The 25,894-nt window shown below is 42.7% G+C and overlaps 1 protein-coding gene across 2 annotated transcripts in view; it reads left to right on the forward strand.

The window, feature by feature from the left end:
• LOC142291156 (granulocyte-macrophage colony-stimulating factor receptor subunit alpha-like) overlaps positions 1-25,894 on the forward strand; it is a 151,193-nt gene that overhangs the window by 103,896 nt on the left and 21,403 nt on the right. For both annotated transcript variants that reach the window (XM_075335458.1, XM_075335459.1), the window contains exons 6-8: positions 2,265-2,446; positions 11,558-11,694; positions 16,131-16,281. In XM_075335458.1, the coding sequence (XP_075191573.1) occupies positions 2,265-2,446; positions 11,558-11,694; positions 16,131-16,281 (470 nt within the window). The remainder of the gene's footprint in view (positions 1-2,264; positions 2,447-11,557; positions 11,695-16,130; positions 16,282-25,894) is intronic.

Consider the following 25,894-nt stretch of genomic DNA (forward strand, 5'->3'; position numbering starts at 1 on the left):
TTGCCTGTATAATAAAGTCCTTACATTCCTTTTGGTGTGCCAAGTTTTTTATATTATAATATGTTCATAAAAAATGATGGCTGCCCGTAATTTATGTATAAATTGTCAAAACAAATATGGGTTTTTGGAGTGTTTCAAAGAGGAAATGCACTATAAACTCATGTATTGTACACATGACTGTATCAATAAGGATTTGCCAAACCAAACTACCAGGAAGTATCAAAAACTAAGGAGTTTAATTTAAAACACAACTTATTCCAGTAACATAGCCTTAAAGGCTCCTAAGCAATCTATATGGGACTGCAGGGAGCTCTGTGTCCAGCCCGTAGATCTTAACTGCTTATTTACATGTCAAAAATATATGGATTCTTTGGAATAAGAAATCAGATTACAGATATCAAAGTATTATTTCATTCAACTTTCCATGACCTTTATTCCTATATACATGGCCTAAATACTGTAAATGCCGTGCTTTCCCAAAAATAAGCTCCACCCCAAAAATAAGCCCTAGCAGGAGTTTTCAGACTGGTACTAGCATCAATTGTTATTCAATAATGAAGTGTCCATGCAGTTAAAAAAGTTAAAGAATACTGCATGCAGGACACTTCATTATAGAAAGTAGACACCCCCAAAAGAGAGAAGAAACAAGACATAAGACCATTCTCACCAGACCTCAAAAAGGAGGACCTGTAGTGGAACGCATCAAGGACCTGCAGTGGAATTCACACATGCACACATCAGATCTCAGACACACATCAGATCACACACACACACACACACACATCAGATCACACACACACATCAGATTGCACACAAATTCACACATTGGATGGCACACACACATCACATCGCACACAATCACACATCAGATCACGCACACATCAGATCACACCCACACACAAAACATCCGGTAATACCTAGGATGCTGTGTAGTAGATCGCGAGGACCTTGAGCTCCACTGCAGTGCCTCCCAGGTTCCCTGCCATCCGGAAGCAATATACTGTATAGCATTAGATGTTGTGTGTATGTAGTCTGATGTGTGTGTGATCTGATGTGTGTGAGAGTGCCCGCCGAGGATCGCAGGAGGTATTCGACGCAGATGTCTGTGTTCTGGGAAGTATGATTCTCCTTGGGGAGTCTGCCATTTTTGGGGGGCAGACATACCAAGCATAAACTCTGCCCTAAAAATAAGCCCTAGCGTGTTTTTCGGGGGAAAAAATAATTTAAGACCGGTATCTATCCTCACTGAATACAGATTTTACCTGTGAACTGAGAATTTTGAGAAAGAATGATCAGTCCTGGTGGAGAAAGATGCAGATTTCATTAAGATATATTAAAAATAGTTACATTTTTTGATATCTACTATTGATTTATGAAATAAAAATTAAAACAATGGTTACTCTTGGTAAAATTTACATGGCTTCTTCTATTAATAATGTACATGATAAATGTAGTAGACTTTTGTTTTCTTACTAAGACATTTATCTGTTATTAGTCATCTCTGTTGGAAACCTTCAGTTCTACCATGTGACTCTGGCTCTCTGAATTATTCAGTTTAATATGTGCGGCTTGAAGTCACTTTCTCTACACATTCACATGAGAGTCACAACAACGCTCTCATAGGACTGCATGGAGACAGAGTATGACTTTCAGGCAAAATATAAATGTCTATATAATTCAGGGAGTCAGTCATGTCTTACAAGTGAATGACCAGACAGAGTAAAGAAACCAAGATTAAAGTGCTAGATAAGAAAATGTACAGTATTACTATTTACATCATATACATTACAAAAGGAGGATATAATAAAACATTTTCATGGAGTGCTTCTTAAAAAGTAATCAGTCAGTAGGTTTTTGCTATGTAATCTGAAAACAGCATGCTGCAATGGTTAACAGACAGATTTCAGTGATGCCTCTGTTATCACACTGTGTGCAGTTGTTTACCTGAAATGTTTGTTTTAGCTTCAGGAGATTATAATTGCTGGACTAGGTCAGCTAGAGGTCATCTAGTCCAGGACACCCCCTGCTGTTATTAGCACATCACTGTCTATAAACATTGTACATAGAGAGCCTGGTGTGGGGGGCAGCTTTCTTAAAACTTACAGAGTAAACTAAATAATACATCATTAGATTCAGTATCTCTTGGCCTACTTAATTCTGCTATCAGAGGAGATAGGGTAGCAAAAACCTGCGCTGATAAGTTCCCTTTAACAAAACAAATTTACAGTTCATTTTAATTAAGTGTTTATTTCATTTGGAAATAGGCGGTGGTCTGCGTATGACAAGTGCCAAGATTACCGATACGATTCCTCTGGGAGACAAGTAGGATGTGTATTAAAAACACCAAACATTCCGTTCACCGAAAAAGTTTATGTACAAGTGTCGGGATTAAGCAATCAAACTTCAGTCCAGTTCTTTGATGAAATATATTATCCCATTCATGATGGTAATATAATATGCTTCTTATATCACTTGTTTCTAACTTTACTAATTATTTAGTTATCAAAGCCAATGAATCCAGCTTAAGGAAAGCAAAGTATTTTTTTATGTCTATATATTAGTACACACTAGTGCTGCTCTCATTCAATGACAGAGCGGTAGGCTGTGGTGCCTGTTACCGTATAAGAGCCAATATATTATAACATAAACCATTTGCACTAATGTTTGAAGCAACATAAAGACAAAGTACTATAATAATATCAAATAACCCTGATATACTATCCAAATAAACACTACTGGTCCCATTTCATCAAAACTGGCAATGTTCATGCCGGTCTTGATGAAGACACATGTTGGAGTCTGAGGTACCAGATTCATTAAGAGGAATGTACCAGCTCTGTGATATGATAATGTATGCAAACATTGAATATGTGGAATTTAATGCGCATTACTACAGTAAACCATAGAGCATTGCTCCAGAGGTTCTGTGTTTCGGCAGATTGATTCAAAAAGGTCCAAGATTATGGCTTTTGTTGGGCCACTTAAGGACATTTACAGACTTGTCCAGAAGCCGAAGCCACCTCTGCATTGTCTTGACAACATACTTAAGCTTATTGCCCTGTTTGATGATTAATCTTGACTCCAGTTTGTAGGTCACAGCTAAAGGTGAGCGATACTGATTAGCAAAGATCGGAAAATGTTAAAAATCATACGAACTTTAACCAGACCAGATCAGATCGGGATCGGACATTCAAACATTCAAAAGTCGGCAATGTTGCCAAAGATCGGTAAATGATTGGATGGCAAAAACCATCCTCTCCCTGCCCATCACAGCCATGTCATGCATTGGTATGGCTATGATTAGCCATTGTAAAAAACAAAAAGGAAGCAAAAGGGTTAAAGCAGTACATACTCACTGCATCCCTGCTGCTTCAGCGCAACTTCCGGGTCCGACAATTACATCTAGTGCATATTCACTGCTTTCTCTGGCCACAGGCATCTCTGATTGGCTGCTGTTGGGCCATGCCCCCACCCTCTGAGACAGCATCTGTGATTGGTTGTAATCACACACACTATGTCCTTATACTGGTGATAAATAAATAAATAAAACAATTGGCATGCAGTCCTCCTCTGTATTGATACCAGCACAGATAAAGCCATGACTACTGACTGCATCCCCCAGCTGTGCGCTTATCTTAGCTATGGATCAAAAATAAAAGGAACCACATGCAGCTTTTTTTATTATTTAAATAACCAAATAAATAATTTAAAAAAAAAAAAACAGCTTGCGGTCCCCCCAATTTTGATACAGCCCGACAGCTGGGGACTGGTGTCCAGAGCTGGAGAGACCCATGCTTATTGGGAGGCCCTCAGCTTAAAAATATTAGCCTGCAGCTGCCGAGGATTGCCGCATCCATTAGATGCAACAAGCCCGGCGGTTTACCTGGTGATTCCCCTGGTTCAATCAGGATAATAAGAGGTTAACGGGAGCCCACAGCTGCCAATAAACCCTGGATTAGTGATGAGGAGGGTCTATGAGACCCCCCCACCACTAATCCTATAAGTAAAAAGAAATAAACACAAGCTCACAGAAAAATTGTTTATTTAAAAAAATATAAAAAAACACCCTCTTTTACCAATTTTTGTAACCCCCAAAACACCCAGGTCCAACGTAATCCACACTTTGAGGTTCTGCAATGCTTCCAGTTTTGTTACATCTGAATTCACAGCGAGCACCATAGCGCATGACTGCTCGCTGTGAGGGTCAGGCAAAGACTGAGCCGCGATCAGCAGTGACGTCACTCAGGTTATTTGTGGTCAGAGCTTGAGGTTCCCATGGTCCTCCACCTGTGTACGCAGATAACCTGACTCAGGTGACTTCAATGAACTCTCACTGAGTTCCCAAACCTGCATCTTCTGGCAGAAATCTGGGGTTTTTTTTGTAAGAGATGCAGATTTGGTGCTAAACATTTTACGCCATATTCCTGCATCTAGCCTACACCTCTTGCCAAAAAATGCATCACTACCACATGCGGTATGATGTTGTAGTGATGTGATTTTTTTTTTACCAGTAGGTGTAGATTTGGTGCAGGAATATGGTGTAAACATTTTAGCACCAAATCTGCATCTCTTGCCAAAAAAACACAGATTTCTGCCAGGAAATACAGGTCTGTGAACTCAGTAAGAGTTCATTGAAGTCACCTGAGGTCAGGTTACCTGCAGTCACAGATTGAGGGCCATGGGAACCTCCAGCTGTGGCCACAAATAACCGCAGTGACATCACCGCTGATCACGGCTCAGTCTCTTCCTGAAACTCACAGTCATGCTCCATGTTGAATTCAAATGTAGCAAAGATGGAAGCATTTTGGGACCTTGTGTTAAATACGTCGGACCCACAGGCGTGTTTTGGGGATTAATAAAGTGGTGAAAGAGGGTGTTTTTGTCTTTTATTTAAAATAAAAGATTTTTTTGGTGTTTGTGTTTATTTACTTTCACTTACAGATTAGTAATGGGGGGTCTCATAGACACCCCTCTTACTAATCTAAAGTTTAGTGGCAGCTGTGAGCCCCGATTGCCACCGCATAGGGCAATCCGGAAGAGCCAGGTAAAGCGCAAGGCTTATTGCAACTAATGGATGCGGCAATTGCAGGTGGCTGCAGGGTGCTATTTTTAGGCAGGGGGCTCCCAATAAGCATGGGTCTCCGCAGTCAGAAAATACCAGCACCAAGCTGTTGGGCTTTATCTTGGCTGGTTATCAAAATTGGGTGAGGGACCGCATGCTGGATTTTGAAATTATTTATTTGTTTAAATAATTAAAAAAAGCTGCATGCGTTTCATCTTGTTTTTATACACAGTCAAGATAAGTGCATGGCTGGGGGCTGCAACTTGTAGCTTTGGCCTTTATCTATGTTGCTATCAATACAGGTGGGAACCCTACACAAATTGTTTTATTTATTTATTTATCACCAGTATAAGGACAGTGTGTGCGATTCCAAACAAAGACAGACGCTGTCTCAGAGGCATGGTCTAATGGCAGCCAATCAGAGATGCCAGTGGAAGTGGAAAGTAGTGAATTGTCAGACGCAGACGTAGCACTGCAGCTGTGGGGATCCGGTAAGTTTGACTTGCTTTAACTCTTTAATTTTCTTTTACAGCTCCCCTACACCATTTTACAACACATCACTTCTGCCTCCCATTGAATTTTATGGGTTCACTAGGATCAAAGATCGTATCGGCTAGGATCATCAATCCAATCGCAATCTCAGGCATGATTGGCGATCCTTAACCAATCCGAACCTTGGCAGGATTGCTCATCTCTAGTCACAGCGCAATGGTTCAAGTTTTAACAAAGTTGTCTCGTATTGGTTACATATATCTTTACTTTAACCCCTTTACCCTTGGGTGATTTTCCTTTATTTTATTTTCTTGTTTTCCTTCCATTCTTCTAAGAGCCATAACATTATTATTTTTCCTTCAATATAGCCATACGAGGGCTTGTTTTTTGAAGGCCGAGGTGTACTTTTAAAAGACTCCATTCATTTTACCATATAGTGTGCTGGAAAATGGACAAAAAGTTGTGTGTTGAAATTGCAAAAAAGTGCAATGCTATAATTGTTTTTTTTTTATTTACCATGTTCACTATATGGAGGAAAAGGTTCCAAAATCCATTTCTTTCTATAAAAAAAATAGTCAGTATACAAGTTTTCTTCATAAAATGACTAAGGACACCAATCCGAAGAGCGTATGTCCATGACTCAGTTTCAAGTGTGTTTTTTTAATATCCTACATGTATTAAGATTTTTTCTATGAATAGCGACTTTTAATAGAGTCTACAATAAAAATGTTTTTTTTTTTATCAAGAAATGGATACTGGAACCCTTACCTCCATATGTTTCTACTGATTGCACTGGCAGATTCCTTGGCAGCATTTTTTGGGGGGAGGAATGAGTTGACAAAGATAGCGCTTTTTTCATGGTTGATGTTCACTATATGGTAAACTGATGTGACAATATAATTCTACAGGTCAGTACAAGTATACAGTGCCTTGTGAAAGAAAAAGTATTCAGTATTTTGCTACTTCACAACCTGGAATTTCACAGGTTTATTTTTTTGAGGGTTTGCATCAGTTCATGTACATGAATATTTAGGGTTTTGTTTTTATTGTGAAGCAAACAACTGATTGGACAAAACAACTAAAAACGTCAGTGTGAATAACTATTTATATCAGAAAGTCGGTACTTTGTAGAGCCTCCTTTTGCGGAAATTATAGCTAAAAATTGCTTTTGTTAAGTCTATGAGTTTTCCACATCTTGCCACTGGTAGATTTTATTGCCAATTCCTCTAGACAAAACTATTCCAGTTCCTTCAAATTACATGGTTTCCGCTGGTGAACAGCAATCTTCAAATCTGAACACAGATTCTTATTTGAATTAAAGGGAATCTGTTTCCACATTCACCTTTTCAAACTGTTAATATGGGCATACAGGTTATAGAATGCTAAAAAAAAGCCATACCTGTATGCCTCATATCAGATGCCTTGCTCTTGAAATATCATCTTTTATCACTTTATGGAAATGAGCTCATCCAGGCTATGGGGCGGATGCTGCCTGCAAGATAACTCCGCCTCCAGAGCTTATTTTAAATAAAAGGGTCGTTACCAGTGTGATGTGTGATGGCCGCTCTCTGCTCTTACTGCAGAGCTGTATATGATTAAAACTGACACTTCTTCAGGTGCCTCTCTACTTTAACCTCCATCTCACAGGCATATAGTGTTGCAATATTGTTGCAATGGAGCAGAGCGCAGTGAGCTGCAAACAATGTGTCCTGTTCTGTGTCAGGTACTTGTCCCACACAAAAAAATATTTACACATAGGTTGTAATGTAACAAACTAAGTAAAAAGCGGGGTGGGGGTGAATACTTTTGCAAGGCACTATACTGTACATATATATATATATATATATATATATATATATATACACACAGACAGTCGAAATGAAAAAATTTACATACACCATCGAAAAAGACACATATGCATGTTTTTCTCACTATCTGACCTGAAATCAGAATAAACCTTTCCCATTTTTGGGCAATTAAGGGTAAGTTCACACTTCCGTTGTTTTGTATCAGTCACAATCCGTTGCCTTGAGGAATTACGGTATCCTGCAAAATATTTTGCAGGATTCCAGTTTTTCCCCATAGACTTCTATTGGCGACGGACTGTGACTGATGATGCTGCGTTGCATCCGCTGCGTCACGGTCAGTCGTTTTTTGACTGACCGCCGGGCGGGAGCAACACAGCATGTAACGTTTTTTGTGCAATGGAATCCATTGGATTTCGATGCGCATGCGCTCTCTGACTCCCCACACAGGTAACCAGGATAAACATCGGGTTACTAAGCAACGCGCTTTGGTTAGTTACCCGGTATTTACACTGGTTACGGGTGGAGGGAGCCAGCACTGAGCGGTGTATGCTGGTAACCAAGATAAATATCGGGTAATGAAGCAAAAAGTACTTTGCTTTTACCCGATATTTACCCTGGCTGTGCACGGAGCCAGACACTTTACCGCTCGGCTCTGCCCCCTCCCGACTCCGTCCCCTCCCACACTCAGCATGTATACACACACACACACACCCACACACACACTTACACTCACACTCACCTATCCTGCAGTCCCCGCGGCACTGACGTACTCAATGCCACGGCCCTGCTCGGCTCCACCCACCCCGAACTCCGCCCCCCGAACTCCGCCCCCCGCACACAACGGAATCCGACAAAGAATTCTGTTCTTTGTCATCCGTTGTCATCCGATGTACAGCGCATCAGTCACATGCGTCAAGCGACGCATGTGACTGATGCAAAGCAATGGAAGTGTGAAATTAGCCTAAGAGTAAGAAAATTATTTATATTTGCCAGATGACAGAATAATGAGAGACAGAATGTTTTAAGGCATTTTTTTTGTCAAAAGTTTACATACACTAAGAGTACTATGCCTTTTAACAATATGAAACAGTCCATATTAGGATGTCATGTCTTTGGAAGCTTCTGATTAGTTTATTGGCAACTTCTGAGTTAATTGAATGCTACACCTGAACCACACTGATTCATTGTGTAGCATCATGGGAAAGTGAAAAGAAATCGGCCAAGATTTCAGAAAGAGACTTATGGACTTGTACAACTCTGGTTCATCTTTGGGTGCAATTTCCAAATACCTGAATGTGCATTGTTTGTTCATCTGCACAAACAATTATATGCTAGTACAAACGGGATGGCAATGTCCAATCATCATACCGCATACATACAAGTTCTGTGTACCAGAGATGAACATGCTTTGGTCAGACATGTGCATATCAAGCCAAGAACAAAAGCAAAGACCTTGGGAAGATGCTGGTGGAAGCTGGTAAGATTGTGTTATTATCCACAGTGAAACGAGTACTGTATCAACATGGGCTGAAAGGCCACTATGCCAGGAAAAAGCCATTACTCCAAAAGAAACAGAAAAAAGCCAGATTAATGTTTGCAAATGTACACAGGAACAAAGACTTTCATTGGAGACTTGTCCTGTGGTCTGACAAAATTAAAATTGAACTGTTTGGCCATAATGACCATTGTTACGTTTGGAGGAAAAAGGGAGACACTTTAAAGCCTAAGAACACCATCCCTTCTGTGAAACACGAGGGTAGCAGCATCATGTTGGGTTTTCCAAATGAACAATGACCCAAAGCATACTGCCAAACTGTTTACAAAGTGGTTTAAGAATAAAAAAGTAAATGTTTTGGAGTGGCCATCACAAAACCCTGATCTCAATCCTATTAAAAATGTATGGGCACAGCTGAAAAGGCAGGTGTAAGCAAGTCGACCTACAAACATGGCTCACTTACACTAGTTCTGTGAGGAGGAATGGGTCCAAATTCCTACCAACTGTTGTGAGAAGCTTGTGGGAGGATATCCAAAACATTTGACCCAAGTCATACAGTTTAAAGGCAATGGTGCCAAATACTAATGAAGTGTACAGTGCCTACAAGTAGTATTCAACCCCCTGCAGATTTAGCAGGTTTGATAAGATGCAAATAAGTTAGAGCCTGCAAACTTCAAACAAGAGCAGGATTTATGAACAGATGCATAAATCTTACAAACCAACAAGTTATGTTGCTCAGTTAAATTTTAATAAATTTTCAACATAAAAGTGTGGGTCAATTATTATTCAACCCCTAGGTTTAATATTTTGTGGAATAACCCTTCTTTGCAATTACAGCTAATAATCGTCTTTTATAAGACTTGATCAGGCCGGCACAGGTCTCTAGAGTTATCTTGGCCCACTCTTCCATGCAGATCTTCTCCAAGTTATCTAGGTTCTTTGGGTGTCTCATGTGGACTTTAATCTTGAGCTCCTTCCACAAGTTTTCAATTGGGTTAAGGTCAGGAGACTGACTAGGCCACTGCAACACCTTGATTTTTTCCCTCTTGAACCAGGGCTTGGTTTTCTTGGCTGTGTGCTTTGGGTCGTTGTCTTGTTGGAAGATGAAATGATGACCCATCTTAAGATCCTTGATGGAGGAGCGTAGGTTCTTGGCCAAAATCTCCAGGAAGGCCGTGCTATCCATCTTCCCATGGATGCGGACCAGATGGCCAGGCCCCTTGGCTGAGAAACAGCCCCACAGCATGATGCTGCCACCACTATGCTTGACTGTAGGGATGGTATTCTTGGGGTTGTATGCAGTGCCATCCAGTCTCCAAACGTCACGTGTGTGGTTGGCACCAAAGATCTCGATCTTGGTCTCATCAGACCAGAGAACCTTGAACCAGTCTGTCTCAGAGTCCTCCAAGTGATCATGAGCAAACTGTAGATGAGCCTTGACATGACGCTTTGAAAGTAAAGGTACCTTACGGGCTCGTCTGGAACGGAGACCATTGCGGTGGAGTACGTTACTTATGGTATTGACTGAAACCAATGTCCCCACTGCCATGAGATCTTCCCGGAGCTCCTTCCTTGTTGTCCTTGGGTTAGCCTTGACTCTTCGGACAAGCCTGGCCTCGGCACGGGTGGAAACTTTCAAAGGCTGTCCAGGCCGTGGAAGGCTAACAGTAGTTCCATAAGCCTTCCACTTCCGGATGATGCTCCCAACAGTGGAGACAGGTAGGGCCAACTCCTTGGAAAGGGATTTTTACCCCTTGCCAGCCTTGTGACCCTCCACGATCTTGTCTCTGATGGCCTTGGAATGCTCCTTTGTCTTTCCCATGTTGACCAAGTATGAGTGCTGTTCACAAGTTTGGGGAGGGTCTTAATTAGTCAGAAAAGGCTGGAAAAAGAGATAATTAATCCAAACATGTGAAGCTCATTGTTCTTTGTGCCTGAAATACTTCTTAATACTTTAGGGGAACCAAACAGAATTCTTGTGGTTTGAGGGGTTGAATAATAAATGACCCTCTGAATAAACTTTTCACAATTTAAAAAAAAAATAAAAAAAGAAATAACATTCTTTTTTGCTGTAGTGCATTTCACACTTCCAGGCTGATCTACAGTCCAAATGTCACAATGCCAAGTTAATTCCGAATGTGTAAACCTTCTAAATCTGCAGGGGATACTGTATGTATGAATTTGCAGAAAGTAGTAAAAATGCCTTAAAGCATCCTCTCTCACATTATTCTGGCATTTGGCAAATACAAATAATTTTGGTTCCTAATTAACCTAAAACAGGAAAAGTTTATTCTGACTTCACGTCAGATAGTGAGAAAAACTTGCATATGTGTCTCTTTTTTAGTATATGTAAGCTTCTGTATATATATATATATATATATATATATACATATATATATATATATATATATATATATATATATATATATATATATATATATGTATATATATATATATATATATATATATATATATATATATGTATATATATATATATATATATATATATATATATATATATATATATATATATATAATGTGTGTGTGTGAATCTACATACTGCACTATTAAAAATAATATTATTGCTATGAAATGGGTAACTTTCTGCAATTCAATATTTTCATTGTTTTGCTAAATTATATATTTCTTACTTATATGAAATATAAAGTGTGTGAATAATTCTGCCAAACTTATTTTCAGTCATTTTAGATCCACCAAGGAACATAACATTAGCATACAATTCAGATAAGCTTGAAATTAAATGGCAGAAGCCAAAAACGAATGGCAATTTGAGTGATATCTGTTTTTCCTACAATATCAACTTCACACACAAAGAGGTAACCATTTTACATCTAACCAGTATTTAATTGTAAAAATATATTCCTAGTAAGAAATAATTTAACACTTTTTTATAATGTATTAATACATATTACAAACCATAACATTAATAAAAAATGAAAGACAGTCCCATGTAAATCGGTGTTTCTGTAAGGCTACATGTGTAATACAGTATGATCTTGATGTCATTCCAAGTTTATTCCGCCTCTTGTTAAAATGTAACCATATTTTTAAACCTCCTCTTGGTAAAATATAACCTTCATTTTAATTTTTTATTCAGAAATCAATAGTACCTGTGAAAATTTGAAACTGTGTAATTGATCTTATTAGAGAAATCTGCATCTTCCCTCCTGGACTGATCATTCATTCTAAAACTTTTCAATTCATGGGTAAAATCTGCCTTAAGTGAATACAGATTCTCCTGTTACTGACATAGGAGATTGCAGTTCATGCTCATAAAGTTTTTTGGAGAACTGTAACTGTTGTTTCAGGTGAACTTGCAGCAGAATGTCAATGTCTCCCATTAACTCCTTCCTCCTCCCCCTGCATAGAATTGTTAAAGGGAACCTCACACAAAGTTTTTCCCTTATGAGCTGTGGCCACCACCAGTAAGCCTTTATATACAGCATACTAGAATATTGTATATAAGTGCCCAGGCCACTCTGTAGAACGTAAAAAATATCTTTATTAGGGTACGGTTCCACTTGCGTTTTGCACGGACGAGTGCAATCTGATAAAACATCGGATTTCTTTCATTCTGGTACAATACTTTGGGGCAGTGTGCATCTGCGATTGATTTCTCATGCCATAACAACATGCAGAATGAATCACAGCATACTGCATTTGGCAGCGAGTCTTTGCTCACGCACCCCCATACAAGTCTATGGGAATGTGTGAAACATCGCACTATACTCACATGTAATCCGAGTGCAATGTGATATATACGAAGAGACAGGCAGCGGAGAAGGAGAGAAAGTGCTCCTGCCCTCTTCTCCGCACCTATCGCATCACAGTCACATGACCCTCAGCTGACACTTGCAGAAGAGCATCATTACCATATCACTTCCAATGCTCTCGAATTGGAAGCTATACGCAAGTGGAATCATACCCTTATATTCATTTGTGGTCCGGTCCGATGGGTGTTGCTGGTCTCTGGTCCGGCACCTCCTCTATCCTGTACAGTCGCTGCCCTCCTTTCCTGCTCCATGACTCCAGTCATGCTCAATGACTTGTGCTATGTCATCCATACAGACTTCTCCAGATCAAAGACGCTGGGGCCAGACCATACAGAAGCTGGGGCCAGATTAAAGTATTGTAGTGCACGTGCGTGGGCAGTCTTTGATCTTCCCCCACGCCTGTGCATTACAGAACTTTGCGCTGCCCTTAGCAGGGCAGATCAAAGTCTGCATGTGCAGGAGCACAATGGAGGCTTCTGTGGGGATGACATAAGACATGTCATCCACAAGGGTCTGGGAAGGAGGACGTTGATGGAAGGAAGAGAGGAGGTGTCGGACCGAGATCAGCGACACCAATCGGACCAGACCACCCCGCAGGTGAGCATAATAAAAGATCTTTTTTACATTATACAGAGTGGGCCACCGCACTTACAGTATATATAGTATTCTAGAATGCTGTATATAAGAGCTTACTGGTGGAAGCCGCAGCTTATAGAAGAAAAACCTGATGACAGGTTCCCTTTAAATCACCACCTGTAATTTTCTATCTCAGTAATGAGAAAATCTACATTCACCGAATACAGATTTTACCTAAGAAATGAAAGTGAAAGATCAGCGCAGTTTACGAAATACCAGATTTCTCTGATAAAAGATATTACAAAGTTGCCTATTGTCATGTGTAGTTATGATTTATGTGATAAAAATAAAACGATTGCTCTTTAAAAGATTGAAATCATGAACCGAACCTGTAACTAGAATGTTAGCAGTGGTATGCATTTCAAGATCAACTTTTATAATCAAATTGTACAAATGTATGTAGAGAACTGAAAAACTATATTCACACACTACATCTACTGCTGTTTTGGTGCATTTTTGAGGTCATAAAGATGCACCTAATTGCATGCATTTCCTTCTCCCAGCAAAGCCTATGAGATTTCTATTTCCTGTCTCCACGGTGCATCTTTTTTTGGCTGCATCTTGGCTGCATTTTTGAAAATGCAGCCAAGATGCAGCATGTCAATTTTTTTGTGTTTTACCAGTGGTTTTGAGCACTTCAAGTCAAAAGTTTTGACTTAAAAAAAAATGCATTGGGCAAAATGCAGTAAAAACACGGAAAAAATGCATGCTTTTTTATGCATGTTTGCCGTGAGTGCATATTTTGGGAACCAAAAACGCTGCATCTTTGTGATTAAGAAAAAATGCAGTGTGTGAACATAGCCTTATTTATTATTTCTGGAAAATGTTAGTCTACAGTTATAGTCTTGAGAAAAACAACATCTTTTATGGATAAGTACAAGAGATGGTGGAAAATTTAGCATCAGACATCAGGGTCCATGATGTAACATTAGGAAGTGAGGAGTGTTCTTGCAAAGCTTTCGTACGGATAATGCATCTCCATTGAGTGTTAATTTTTGAGGTGATGCCACTTGTTCTTCTTGAGAATGTCATTGTAAGTAAATTTATTCCATTTTTTACCAAGAGAAAAACTCAGCATTTGGAAGTATGCAATGAGTTAGTGAAAGTTTAATTTGGTAATCCAATTACAATTAATTAACCTTTCAGGCCTAAATTCCGGACCTTCATCACAACATAAGGGATTGTCGTGAGAGGAATAGTCCCTGGACGCAAAGTGCAATGGTAAAGCACGCGTAGTCGCATGAGCTTTACCATTGCACCTTCTCACTAGCCCCATATAATCCCTAGAGTAATGGCATATGTCTTTGTTAAATTCATTTAACTGGGCAGGATTCAAAAGAGAACCTCTGTCCATGCTACATTTGACTGAGAATGTAAAAACAGAAACCAAAAGGAAAGAGTAGAAGGCATTGTCTGTTGACCTCTGTGACAGGACCCTGTCAGGGCACAGATATAGTGAAGAGTAAAAAAAAATCCTGGTTTTAAAGTTTCAAGCCTCCGCCTCATGAGCCTTCGAATCTTGACTCGCTGCCTATCGACTATTTTGACTATTCTAACATCTTCTGTGAAAGGAAAGCTAAAGTCCTACCACCTCAAAATCTTATTTCTTTTTCCTGCTACTTAATCACCTTGGGGGCGAGTGCATCCCCTATCTATACCTGAGACTTGAGCCATGTCTGAATACATACCTAAATATACATGTGTAAACACCTGTTCACAGTGCGCAAGAAACAAGTCTTCCAGGAACAAACCTGTTGGCCTCCTCCAGCCTCTGCTGGTTCCTTTCCCACCCTGGCAACATATCGCTATGGACTTCATTACAGACCTGCCTCACTGTGTCGTGGTGTTGTGGTGGATCTGTTCTTTAAAGGCTATTTTACACGCTGCGATATCGGTCCCTATATCGCTAGCGTGGGTACCCGCCCCCATCTGTTGTGCGACACGGGCAAATCGCTGCCCGTGCCGCACAACATCACGCAGACCCACCAAACATACTTACCTGCCCGGCGACGTCGCTGTGACCGGCGAACCGCCTCCTTTCTAAGGGGGCGGTCCGTGCGGCGTCACAGTGACGTCACTGAGCGGCCGCCCAATAGAAGTGGAGGGGCGGAGATGAGTGGCCGGAACATCCCGCCCACCTCCTTCCTTCCTCATAGCGGCCGGGAGGCAGGTAAGGAAAGTTTCCTCGTTCCTGTGGCGTCACACATAGCGATGTGTGCTGCCGCAGGAGCGATGAACTACTTTGTTACTGCTGCAGTAACGATAATCGAGAATGGACCCCATGTCACCGATGAGCGATTTTTCACGTTTTTGCAATGATGCAAAATCGCTCATCGGTGTCACACGCAGCAACATCGCTAATGCGGCCGGATGTGCGTCACAAATTCCGTGACCCCAACGACTCCGCATTAGCGATGTCGCAGCGTGTAAAGCCCCCTTTAGTTGACTTATGTCATTACTGTGGTTGGTCTTCTTTCCACTCCTAAACTCGCCATGTTGACCTTACAGCATGTGCAACTACAGTTGCTTTACCATTACACTTTCTCTCCAGGAACTGCTCCACTTACGGCAATCTGCTACTTTGTGATAAAATTCTGGAATGTAGCTCGGAAACATTAATTAATTGTAATTGGATTACCACATTAAGCTTTCACTAATTCATTGCATACTTCCAAGTACCAAGTTCTTCTCTTAGTATTTACATATTGGATCCCTACTCGGGCATCAAATCTCTCAAGGAACAACATATATTTCTATATATTATTACGTTATTTATTCATAGCACCATATAAACTGACAAATAATTAAAATTTTCTTTTTACTTTTCATTTATTTAATTTCAGGAAACAATCATTAAGAATAGTACGAAAAATATTTATGAAATAATTAAATTCCATCCAAATGAAAAAGTTACTGTATCAGTGAGGGCAAAATGGATCAATGTGTGTTCACATAATAGTGAGTGGAGTGCATGGAGCAAACCACAGACAATCGGCAAGTAACAGTTTTATATTTTTATAGTATGGAAATGTAAGGTCTTAAACTGTAAACAGTGGTATTTTCACCCATCTGCATGAGAACCACACCTAATGCAGATGAGAAGCTAACGAGCCACTGAGAAAACAATAAAATTCACAAAAAAACCCATTCTATTTTTAAGGAACTTTGAATCTGTGATTAGAGATGAGCATCAGTCATACCCAAGCACAGCAATGCTCGCTTGAGTGGGTTGCACTCTTCTTAACTCGCTTGAACTTCGAACCCAAACTCTGGATTTTTTTATGTCTACGTTCAAACCCAAATTTCGAACATCGAACTTCAGGTTCGCTCATCTCTACCTGTGGTGGCGCATATTTTGTGGAAAAAAAAAAGCAATTCCATAGCAAAAAAACCCAACATTTTCTCTCAAAAATATATCAAGCTTTAGAGTATGTTCGCATGTTGTATATTTTCATGCGTTTACGCTGCAGCATAAAGGCATGCGTTCTGCGTCCCCAGCAAAGTCTATGTGACTTGTGTAAATTCCATCTGCACGTTGCGTTTTAGAACGCAGCGATTTGCATGCTGAATTTGTTGCCGAACCGCTGCGTTCTAAGAAGCAACATGTCACTTATTTTGTGCGCTCCCACTCTGTCTATGGGAGAGAAAGCATCCAGAGCGCATGAATTCTGCATCAATTCGGTAGTCACAATACATGCGTTTTGAAACGCACATGCACTGCCAAATTGCTGCAGAATGTTCTGCATGACAATACGCAACATGTGCACATAGCCTATGACTGTTAATATTGTTTTAATTCTATTTCATTGTAACTTTCTAACATGTGTGTGGTTAATCATAAGGCTATGTGCGCCTCGGGAACATTGAACAACCGGACGTTCAATTTTTAGAATTTGAACGATGTGTATGCGATCAACGTGTTTTCGTACAATCGCACGTAGGATTCACACGCTACAACAACACTAACAATGCCGGATGTGCGTCACTTACGACGTGACCCCGCCGACACATCATTAGATTTATTGTAGCGTGTAAAGCCCGCTATAGTGGGAGAAATGGCTCAATTAGTGGCTGACTAAAGACTTTTTTCCCCTCTGTATGTGCACATGCAGAGTTTTTGGTTGCAGACATTTTTGTACCAAATCTGCATCGCTTGGCAAAAGAAAAACTTTGCATTTTTTCAGTGCGTTTTTACTGCATTTATGATGCTTTTTTTGCATGCGTTTTTTTCAAATCAATTTTTCATGCTTTTGAGGTGGTAAAACGCTAGCAAAAACTCTAAAGAATTGACATGCTGCAGTTTATTTTCTACTGCAAATCTGCAAGGGAAAAGAGCAACATGTCAACAAAACTTCAAAATTCTCAGTGTCTTTGCTGGCATTGAGATTTCCATGCAGTTTTGTTACTAAACCGCACTAAAAGAACAATAAAAATGCAGTGTGCAGATAGCCTTTTTGCTATCCATCTGCAAACGGCAAACAAGCTACATTCAGACTGTGCAGCTATAAAAGAACCCCATGACCCCAAACCAATCCCATCCTGAAGAAATTACCACAGACACTATTTTTTGGCAGATATTGATCACGGCTTTACTGATATATTTTTTCTTTTATAAACTTTTTAACTCTGTATAACTTGTAAACCATAACATAACTCTCCAGGTGAGAAGGGACACTCTACCGCAGGATAGAAGACTTCTACTCTCTAACCAGAAGGTCATTGAAACATGCCAAGAAGGAGACTATTCTCAAACTGGACTCCGACTCCCACCCATCAGAAAAAAGTCTTGTTCCAGGCTGTTCTGGATACCGGATAAAAATATGTCCAGACCAATATCTGTCAAATTTACACCATCTTTCATCATTTACCTCCTATTTTCACCTTCCAACTGTTGATGGCATATCACAACAGCAGACCGATACTGGATAAAGGGAGCAATATGCGTGTTGCCCTTGCGCCAGGTCCGCTCTATCATCTCCGCGTCTCTGAAACCCTGCCATACTACCCTTGGGATGATTTCCAACCATACAATCCGAAGTCCAGAGTAGAACCCTGAGAAATGATTGAGATTTGACCGCATTACTGTCGGCAACTCCTTCAATCTAATGTATATTATTCCCGCTGAAATGAAGGACTAAAATCGTCGGGGCAGATGACTGCCTGCTGATGGGGAAACAACTTCCGACAGGAACTGGGACCATTTCTGGCCCCACACATCCCTCCAAAGAAGTTTAACATGCTGAAATCCAAGCTTACATCCGCCCGGGCGATTACTGGCTCTCTAAGCAGCCCAAAATACATACGAATGGCCCACAATCCAAATTTTTTGGCACCGCCGAACCTATGAAGAAACGAACATAGGTGTACTATTGACTTGATTACTCCTGCAACAAATCAGGATGCTCATATCTGACAAAGCAAGCAGAGTGCCATCGACCAATACGTTGTGTATCAGAGTCTGCAGAGTCTGACAAACCAGCCCTAGCAGCCTTAGTGGCTGCTTCAGTGTGAAAGGAATGCGTCCCAAAGCAATCGGGGGCCAAACCGCAAGCGGTCAAGCAGCGCCAGTTTAGGGCGGTAAACTGGTACATCATGAGGGGGGATCCGTCCTCATGAACTAAAAGTGAGATGCCAGTAGTGTGAAGAACCAAAAATTTCCTCAAAAATTGCAATGGGCAGGCAGGGCGAGGTGAAGGGAACAGTCTAATCCAAGTACCTCTGCCCAATTAGTCAGTTTTGGACTTCCGAATGCGAATAAGAGTCGGTAAGCAGTATGTCACTCAACTAGAGGCCATCCGGCCTGTGTTTGGATGGGGGAACAAGCTCACCGACTCTGAGAGCCACAAAGAAGGCCAAGCTAAAAGCCGTGGACAACAGGTTAGAGATCCCAGGGGGTTGAACAAACCAACCTGCAGGAATCCATTAACCAAAGGAGCATAGTATAAGAGATGTGCCATCTGTGTCTGTGCATTCCCGCCAGGCGTCCTCGAAGTACTTGAGCCCTCAGACAATGAAGAGGGAGAGCACCACCTAGAGGACCTGAAACGCCGACTCCTACCAGACAAGCGTGATCGCTGGTCTCTAAGTGAACATGAGGAGTGCCTCGAGGGCCTCCTGTGCCAATCTGAAGAGTGGCGCTGGCTCTGTCGGCCAGAACGACGTGACACAAAGGGAGAATGGGAACGGTCACTGGGTAGAACATAAGAAGGACCCCTGAGGTCTGCAAGCAAAGGAAGATTGACACGTAACAGTTATGGATTGATATGGGTTTTTATCTTCAGCAACTGAGGGTTCAGGGTAGGCGGCAAACTATAATCTACTTGGGCAGTCAGGGTCGACAGAGAAACTAACTGAGAAGGGGGAGTATGCAGCACCAAAGGTGCATCAGAGGTAGACCGGTTAACTAACTGTGGAGTCTGGGACAGAGCTGCAGGTGGATCAGCAACCACACTGCCAGAGATTTCACAAGAGGAAGCAGCAGTTGAAATATTATTCTGCATTCTGGAATACAGGGGATTAATATGTAACTGCTGCTGGGAAAGCAGCACTGTGGTAGATGGGGCTATGGGGACTGCAGGTGCTATAGAGGCTATATAGGCTGCAGATGAGATGAGGGGAGGTGGAGACACAGGCCGAAGGAAGGCAGCATGGAGGGCTAGGGGAGATGGCAGCACCACAGTAGGAGGGTGAGTGATGGTATTGGTATTAGCTGCGGGCAGCGGTACCTGCATAACAGGGGAGACACGTGTGGATGTGCTCGCAGAGGATGCCAATGTGCAGAGGGAAGATGGCGCCACCGGAATTACAGGCAATTCACGTGAGAGCACAGGTGGGGGAAGGGGCTACAGACCGCGCTCTGCTGCCGCAGCCTCTAGGGGTGGAGAACAGGCTGACAGACAGGCTGAATCTCTTAGGGGGGGGCGGGAATAGCGCACCGACCAGCGACCAGCACTGTGAAACTGCATCGCTTCCCCTGCAGGCGCTACAACCATCTACTGCACAGGAAGAGAGCTCAGCTCTGTAAATAATTGGGCCAGACACTTCTCACCTTCCTGCCTCGCATGGGCCCAAAGCATCTCCAGGATCTGAGGGTCCACCGGGTCCATACTTCTTCAGCCGGGCAGAGGACGAGCTGCTTCCAGACTCCCAGGGGAAGAGGCCGGACACTGCCCCAGGCCAACTATAAAAGGTAGGGAGTACATCCTATAGGTGGGATTAAGCAGTCAGGAGGGGCCAGGATGGTGTCCCGTCCCACCCACACAGGGAGAGCAGGATCCGGATAAAAGACAGGGCTGACACAATACAGCAGAAGGGGTAACTCCTTGCTGCACAATCTGGGGCAGTCTTTTTATCCACTACACCACCCACCAGAGAAATTAATCAAATTCATTGATTTCCTTCATGGTCTTATACAGCATTTTATAGGTTATGGAACCTAATCTCTGCAGAACCACGGCAGGGTTAAATTCTTGCAGGGACTGTCCACTCCTCCCTAATTCCCAATGGATACCACATGCAGAAGAAGCAGTGAAGGGAAGTGCTGCAAAAGGCAACTCAGCTGAGAGACCTAACATAGTGCTGGTGACCAATGAGTGAGGTGGCACTGAGCAGGTAAGCGAGTCGCTGCTGTGACAGTCCCGTCCTTCCTTACCCTCTTCTTAAGGGCAGTTAGATGGAGAAAATATTCCATATATTCTGTACAGGTTGCCAGGATCTCTCCTCAGGTCCAAATACCTTACAATCCACTGCAAAGAAGGTCCTCCTTCGACTGTTATTAGTAACCAGGATTTCCTGACTCTGTAAGATGTCCGAGGGAGCCTCCGAAACAGTGGGAGTTGAAGCAGCATTGGACTTTGAGAAGCGATTCAAGATCTCACATGCTTCAGGAGTGAGACATAAAAGACATTTGGGATTCGTAGATTCCCAAGGAGTTCAAGACAGTAGATCATGTGGTTAAGTTGCCTGAGGATTTATATGGGCCGAGTTACCAGGAAGCGAACTTGTACAAAGGCACCTTCAAGCAAATATTCCTGGATGACCTCCAGACTTTATCTCCGGAAAGGTACTGAGGTGGCGACCCTCTTTTCTTGTCCCCATGTGTCTTCATCCAAAATGATGAATTAAGGTGTGAAGTCTGGGTCTGCTGCAAGATCTGTAGAAAGTCGCAGTAGGAGGCATCAGCTGCTGGTACCCCAGAGGAAGTAGATATGGAAAAGGGAAAATGAGGAGGCTGGGAATAAACCATGAAAACTGGAGATGTTATTGCACAGAGCTCTGCCAAGCATCAAAGTGAACTGGACTCCTCGATCAGAGACATTGTGGAGAGGAAGACTGTGAGATGAAACACATGCTGGAAGAACCAAGAGGCGAGTCTAGGAGCAGAGGGAAGACCAGCCATAGAATGAAGTGAGAATCTTGAAGAACCTACCCGCCACAACCCAGAGGGTGTTTCAAACCTCAGAGCGAGGCAGGTCTGTAATGAAGTCCATGGCAATATGATGCCAGGGAGTGGAAGGAACCAGCAGAGGCTGGAGAAAACAAGCAGGCTTGTCCATGGAAAACTTGTTTCTGGCATACTGTGAACAGGCATTCACAATGTTACAGACATATTTGACCAGCACAGACTACCAGAAGCAACGAGCAATTAGCTTAGTGGCCTTAGGTATGACCATATGGCTAATCAATTTGGATTTGTGACACTAAGGGGCACTTTGCACACTACGACATCGCAAGCCAATGCTGCGGTGCCGTGCGCGATAGTCCCCACCCCCGTCGCAACTGCGATATCATGGTGATAGCTGCCGTAGCGAACATTATCGCTACGGTAGAATCACATGCACTCACCTGCCCTGCGACGTCGCTCTGGCCGGCGAACCACCTCCTTATTAAGGGAGCGGGTCGTGCGGCGTCATAGCGACGTCACACGGCAGGCGGCCAATAGAAGTGGAGGGGCGGAGATGAGCGGGACGTAAACATCCCGCCCACCTCCTTCCTTCCGCATAGCTGGCGTGAGCCGCAGGATGCAGGTAGGAGATGTTCCTCGCTCCTGCGGCTTCACACACAGCGATGTGTGCTGCCGCAGGAACGAGGAACAACATCGTAACATCGGTATTTCCTAATTCATGGAAATGCCGGACCATACACCGATGATACAATAACGACGCTTTTGAACTCGTTAATCGTATCAAAAAGGATTTACACACTACGATATCGACTGCGACGCCGGATGTGCATCACTTTCGATTTGACCCCACCGACATCGCAGCTGCGATGTCGTAGTGTGCAAAGTGCCTCTAAGACAGAAAACTCTTCCTCTTTGCCAAATGGACAACACTTATGCCCACAAAAATGTGTCTTGACAGAACTGAGGCAGCTTCAGCAATCCTGGCTTGGTCAATAATGTGCAGAGGCTCCTCCAGGTAATCGGTAACAACAAAGGAATGAGACAGGGCATCAACCATAATATGCTTCTCCAAATAATTTGAAGTTAAAATAAGCAATGATGAGTGCCCATCTGGCTTGATGACAATTCAACTGCTGGGTAGACTGTAGGAAAGTTAGATTCTTATTGTCTGTATAAATTACTACCAGAGAGCTGGCACCTTCCAGTAGATACCGCCATTCCTTGAGCGCCATCTTGATAGCTAAAAACCCACAGTCCCCAATAGTATAATCTTGCTCAACTAGTGAAAATAGTTTGGAGAAAAAACACTAGAAACAGGCTTCCCCAAAGAAGTTCTCTCTAACAGTCCTGCCTCAACACCGATAGGTGAGGCATCTACCTCCACGAGGAATTGGGATTGGAGTTATGCAACATCAGAGCACTTGCAAATCCTTTTCAATTGCTGGATGGCCAATATGGTTGACTCTGGTCAGTCCGTGGCATTAGCCCCCTTCTTGATTAGGGCGGAGATAGATGCTATAAGTGACAAGAACTGTGGGATAAATTGCCCGTAGAAGTTTTGAAATCCCATGACGCGCTGAATGGCATGCAAACATTGAGGACAAGGGCAGGAAAGAACAGCTAAAACCTTCTCTGGATCAATTTTGAGCCCTTGGTTGGAAACAATGTAACCGAGGAAAAGCAAGGCCTTTTTTTCAAAGGCACGTTTGGTCAACGTTGTAGACAAATTGTTCTCCCTGATTTATGAACGTCTTTTCTCTGGGAAAGCAGATTAGTGGAAAATATTAAGATATTGATCAATTACACAACCATGGAAACATATAGGACATCCCAAAAGATGTCATTAATGAACTCTTGAAGGGCATGACAAGATACTTGTAGTGACCGTCATGAATATTGAAGGCTGTTTACTATTTGTCACTTTTACAGATACGACTCAGGTTGTAAGTCCCTCACAGGTCTAATTTAGATAACATCTTAGTTCCACAAATTCTGTCAAATACAGTAGCTCAAAAATGAAAGGCAGAGAGTACATGTTTTTGATAGTGATTTTATTAAGACCATGTTAGTCTATACAAGGGCATAGGGAACTGTCCTTCTTACAAATAAATAGATGTAATTAGACATGGCTTGTATCTCAGGTAGAGATAGGAGGTTACACCCAACCCCAAGGTGGTGAAGTACTAGGAAAAGGTCGATTGGTCAGCCATAAGGTTTGTGGAGCGGTAGGACCTCAGCCTTCCTTTCGCAAAAAAACGTCAGAATAGACATGCTAGTGGATGGCCAGAGAAGCAAGGTTCAAAGGCTCGGGAGGTGGAGCCTTGGGCGTGACTTTGGCTAAGCAGATAGAAGCACAGTGCGGTCCCCAATGAAGTACCTGATTGTTAAACCTGTCTAAAACCAGAACGTGTTGACACAGTCATGAAAGACCCAGAAGGACTGAATTCACAGACCTGGGAAACACGTAGAAAGTAATCTTCTCAGTATGAAGAACTCCAGTCCACAGCAAGACTGGCAGCATGATTAAATGAACAGGTTCAGCCAGGAGTTGACCGTCTATGGAGGCAACAAACAGGGAATGATCCAACTGTTGTGTAGGTAGTTGAACTTGATGGACCAGATCCCAGTGACTGAAGTTGCCTGCAGAGCCAGAATCTAGATGGGCAGCTGCAGAGAGGGATCTCTCCTGCCAGGCCAAGATAACTGGCCTAAGGATTTGGGGAGCAATTACTCTAACCTAGGGTTGTCTCTAGGGCTAACTCTACTTGCTGGAGTTTCCTGGTCACACAAGGCATTGGCAAACAGTGTCCATTAACACTACATTACAAACATTCATTCTCTCTGAACCTTTGCTGTCATTCCTGCACAGAGAGCCTAGCTTGCTCCACTTGCTTTGACTATGGGATTTGTGGAGTGGCTTGCGGTAGTGTGAAGTGGAAATTTGGAGCCAGTCTGGGTGGCTTTCGGGCACAAGGGGATTCTAGAGCTTGTTCCAAGGCCCGCTCCTGGAAGTGGAACTCTGTCCTTTTGGCCAGGTGTATAAGTGCATCCAGCAAATTAATCCTACATCAGTCAGTGTACACCGAAAACTGACAATTAAAGATGGTGGTAGGGATACACAGAGCTCATGAATACGGAGGACTACCTGACAGCAGATGTACTAGTAGACTAATGAATCTCTCCTGCTCATAAAATAGAGATTTTATCAAAATTACAATAAGAAGCCCAATAAGTGATACATCATTAGAATCATGGCTCTATCTCTACATCATGCAGCCTTCAGATTAGATGGCAAAAACATTGTGACATATTCTGTGATGCCCTGGCAAAACCAGGTTGTCACAGAGACTGCACAGATCTTCCAAGGGCAGGACTCGATCCTCCTTGGCATACCAACACAAACCCACACCCAGGTACATAACATCAGCCAACAAAGCCTAGCCACCCCCCATAACAATAGGGACACACCAGTGGGCGGGACCAGGTGGATAGGAGCGCCCACCTAGGGGTCCTGAGGTGTTCTGGGAGGGAGCAAAAAGAAGTGTACTGACAGTCAAGGAGAGAGGAGTGTGGAGTAACAACAGAGTCAGGGGTTGGGGCCCCTGGACTACCGGAGTACTGACTAGGTGGCAGACGGCAGACAGGGCCACAGGCAACAGGGATACGGTCGGGGGAGACCTTAAGTGGACCGGGGCAGAGTTGTAGCCCGCCGATGCCGACAGCTGGAATCCGGTCCGGAAGCCGTTCACAGTCAGGGTGCCTGGACCCTAGGGCGAGGAAGGTTGCAAACCTCTTGTCAATTATCCAGCTGGGGACAAGATTTCACGTCTTGTACCACCAGCAGCCCAGAGAGCGAAATGGAAGCCCAACGCGGGGGATAGGGTGTCCCTCAGAACCCACAGAGATCCCACGGGTAAGATTTCACGGGCCACAGCTCCCAACATACCAAGTTACCGGGAGTGGACTTCCCCGTTCCAAGTGGAGTTGTCCAATTGAAGACACAACCACTGAGTGCAGGAGGCAGAGACCCCTGTTTGCTGTACCACGGTGTGGCACTCGAATACACCCGCCATAGATTACCGGTCACTGGCTATTTGGCTTACCACTAGACTCTGTGTGAACTTCTTTGGAACTGTGAGAACACCATTCTGGCTTGGTCCAGCCCTGCATGACACTTTCTGCAGCATCCTTTCCCGTACACCT

Source organism: Anomaloglossus baeobatrachus, chromosome 2, assembly GCF_048569485.1.
Source record: "Anomaloglossus baeobatrachus isolate aAnoBae1 chromosome 2, aAnoBae1.hap1, whole genome shotgun sequence".
Classification (NCBI taxonomy): Eukaryota; Metazoa; Chordata; class Amphibia; order Anura; family Aromobatidae; genus Anomaloglossus; species Anomaloglossus baeobatrachus.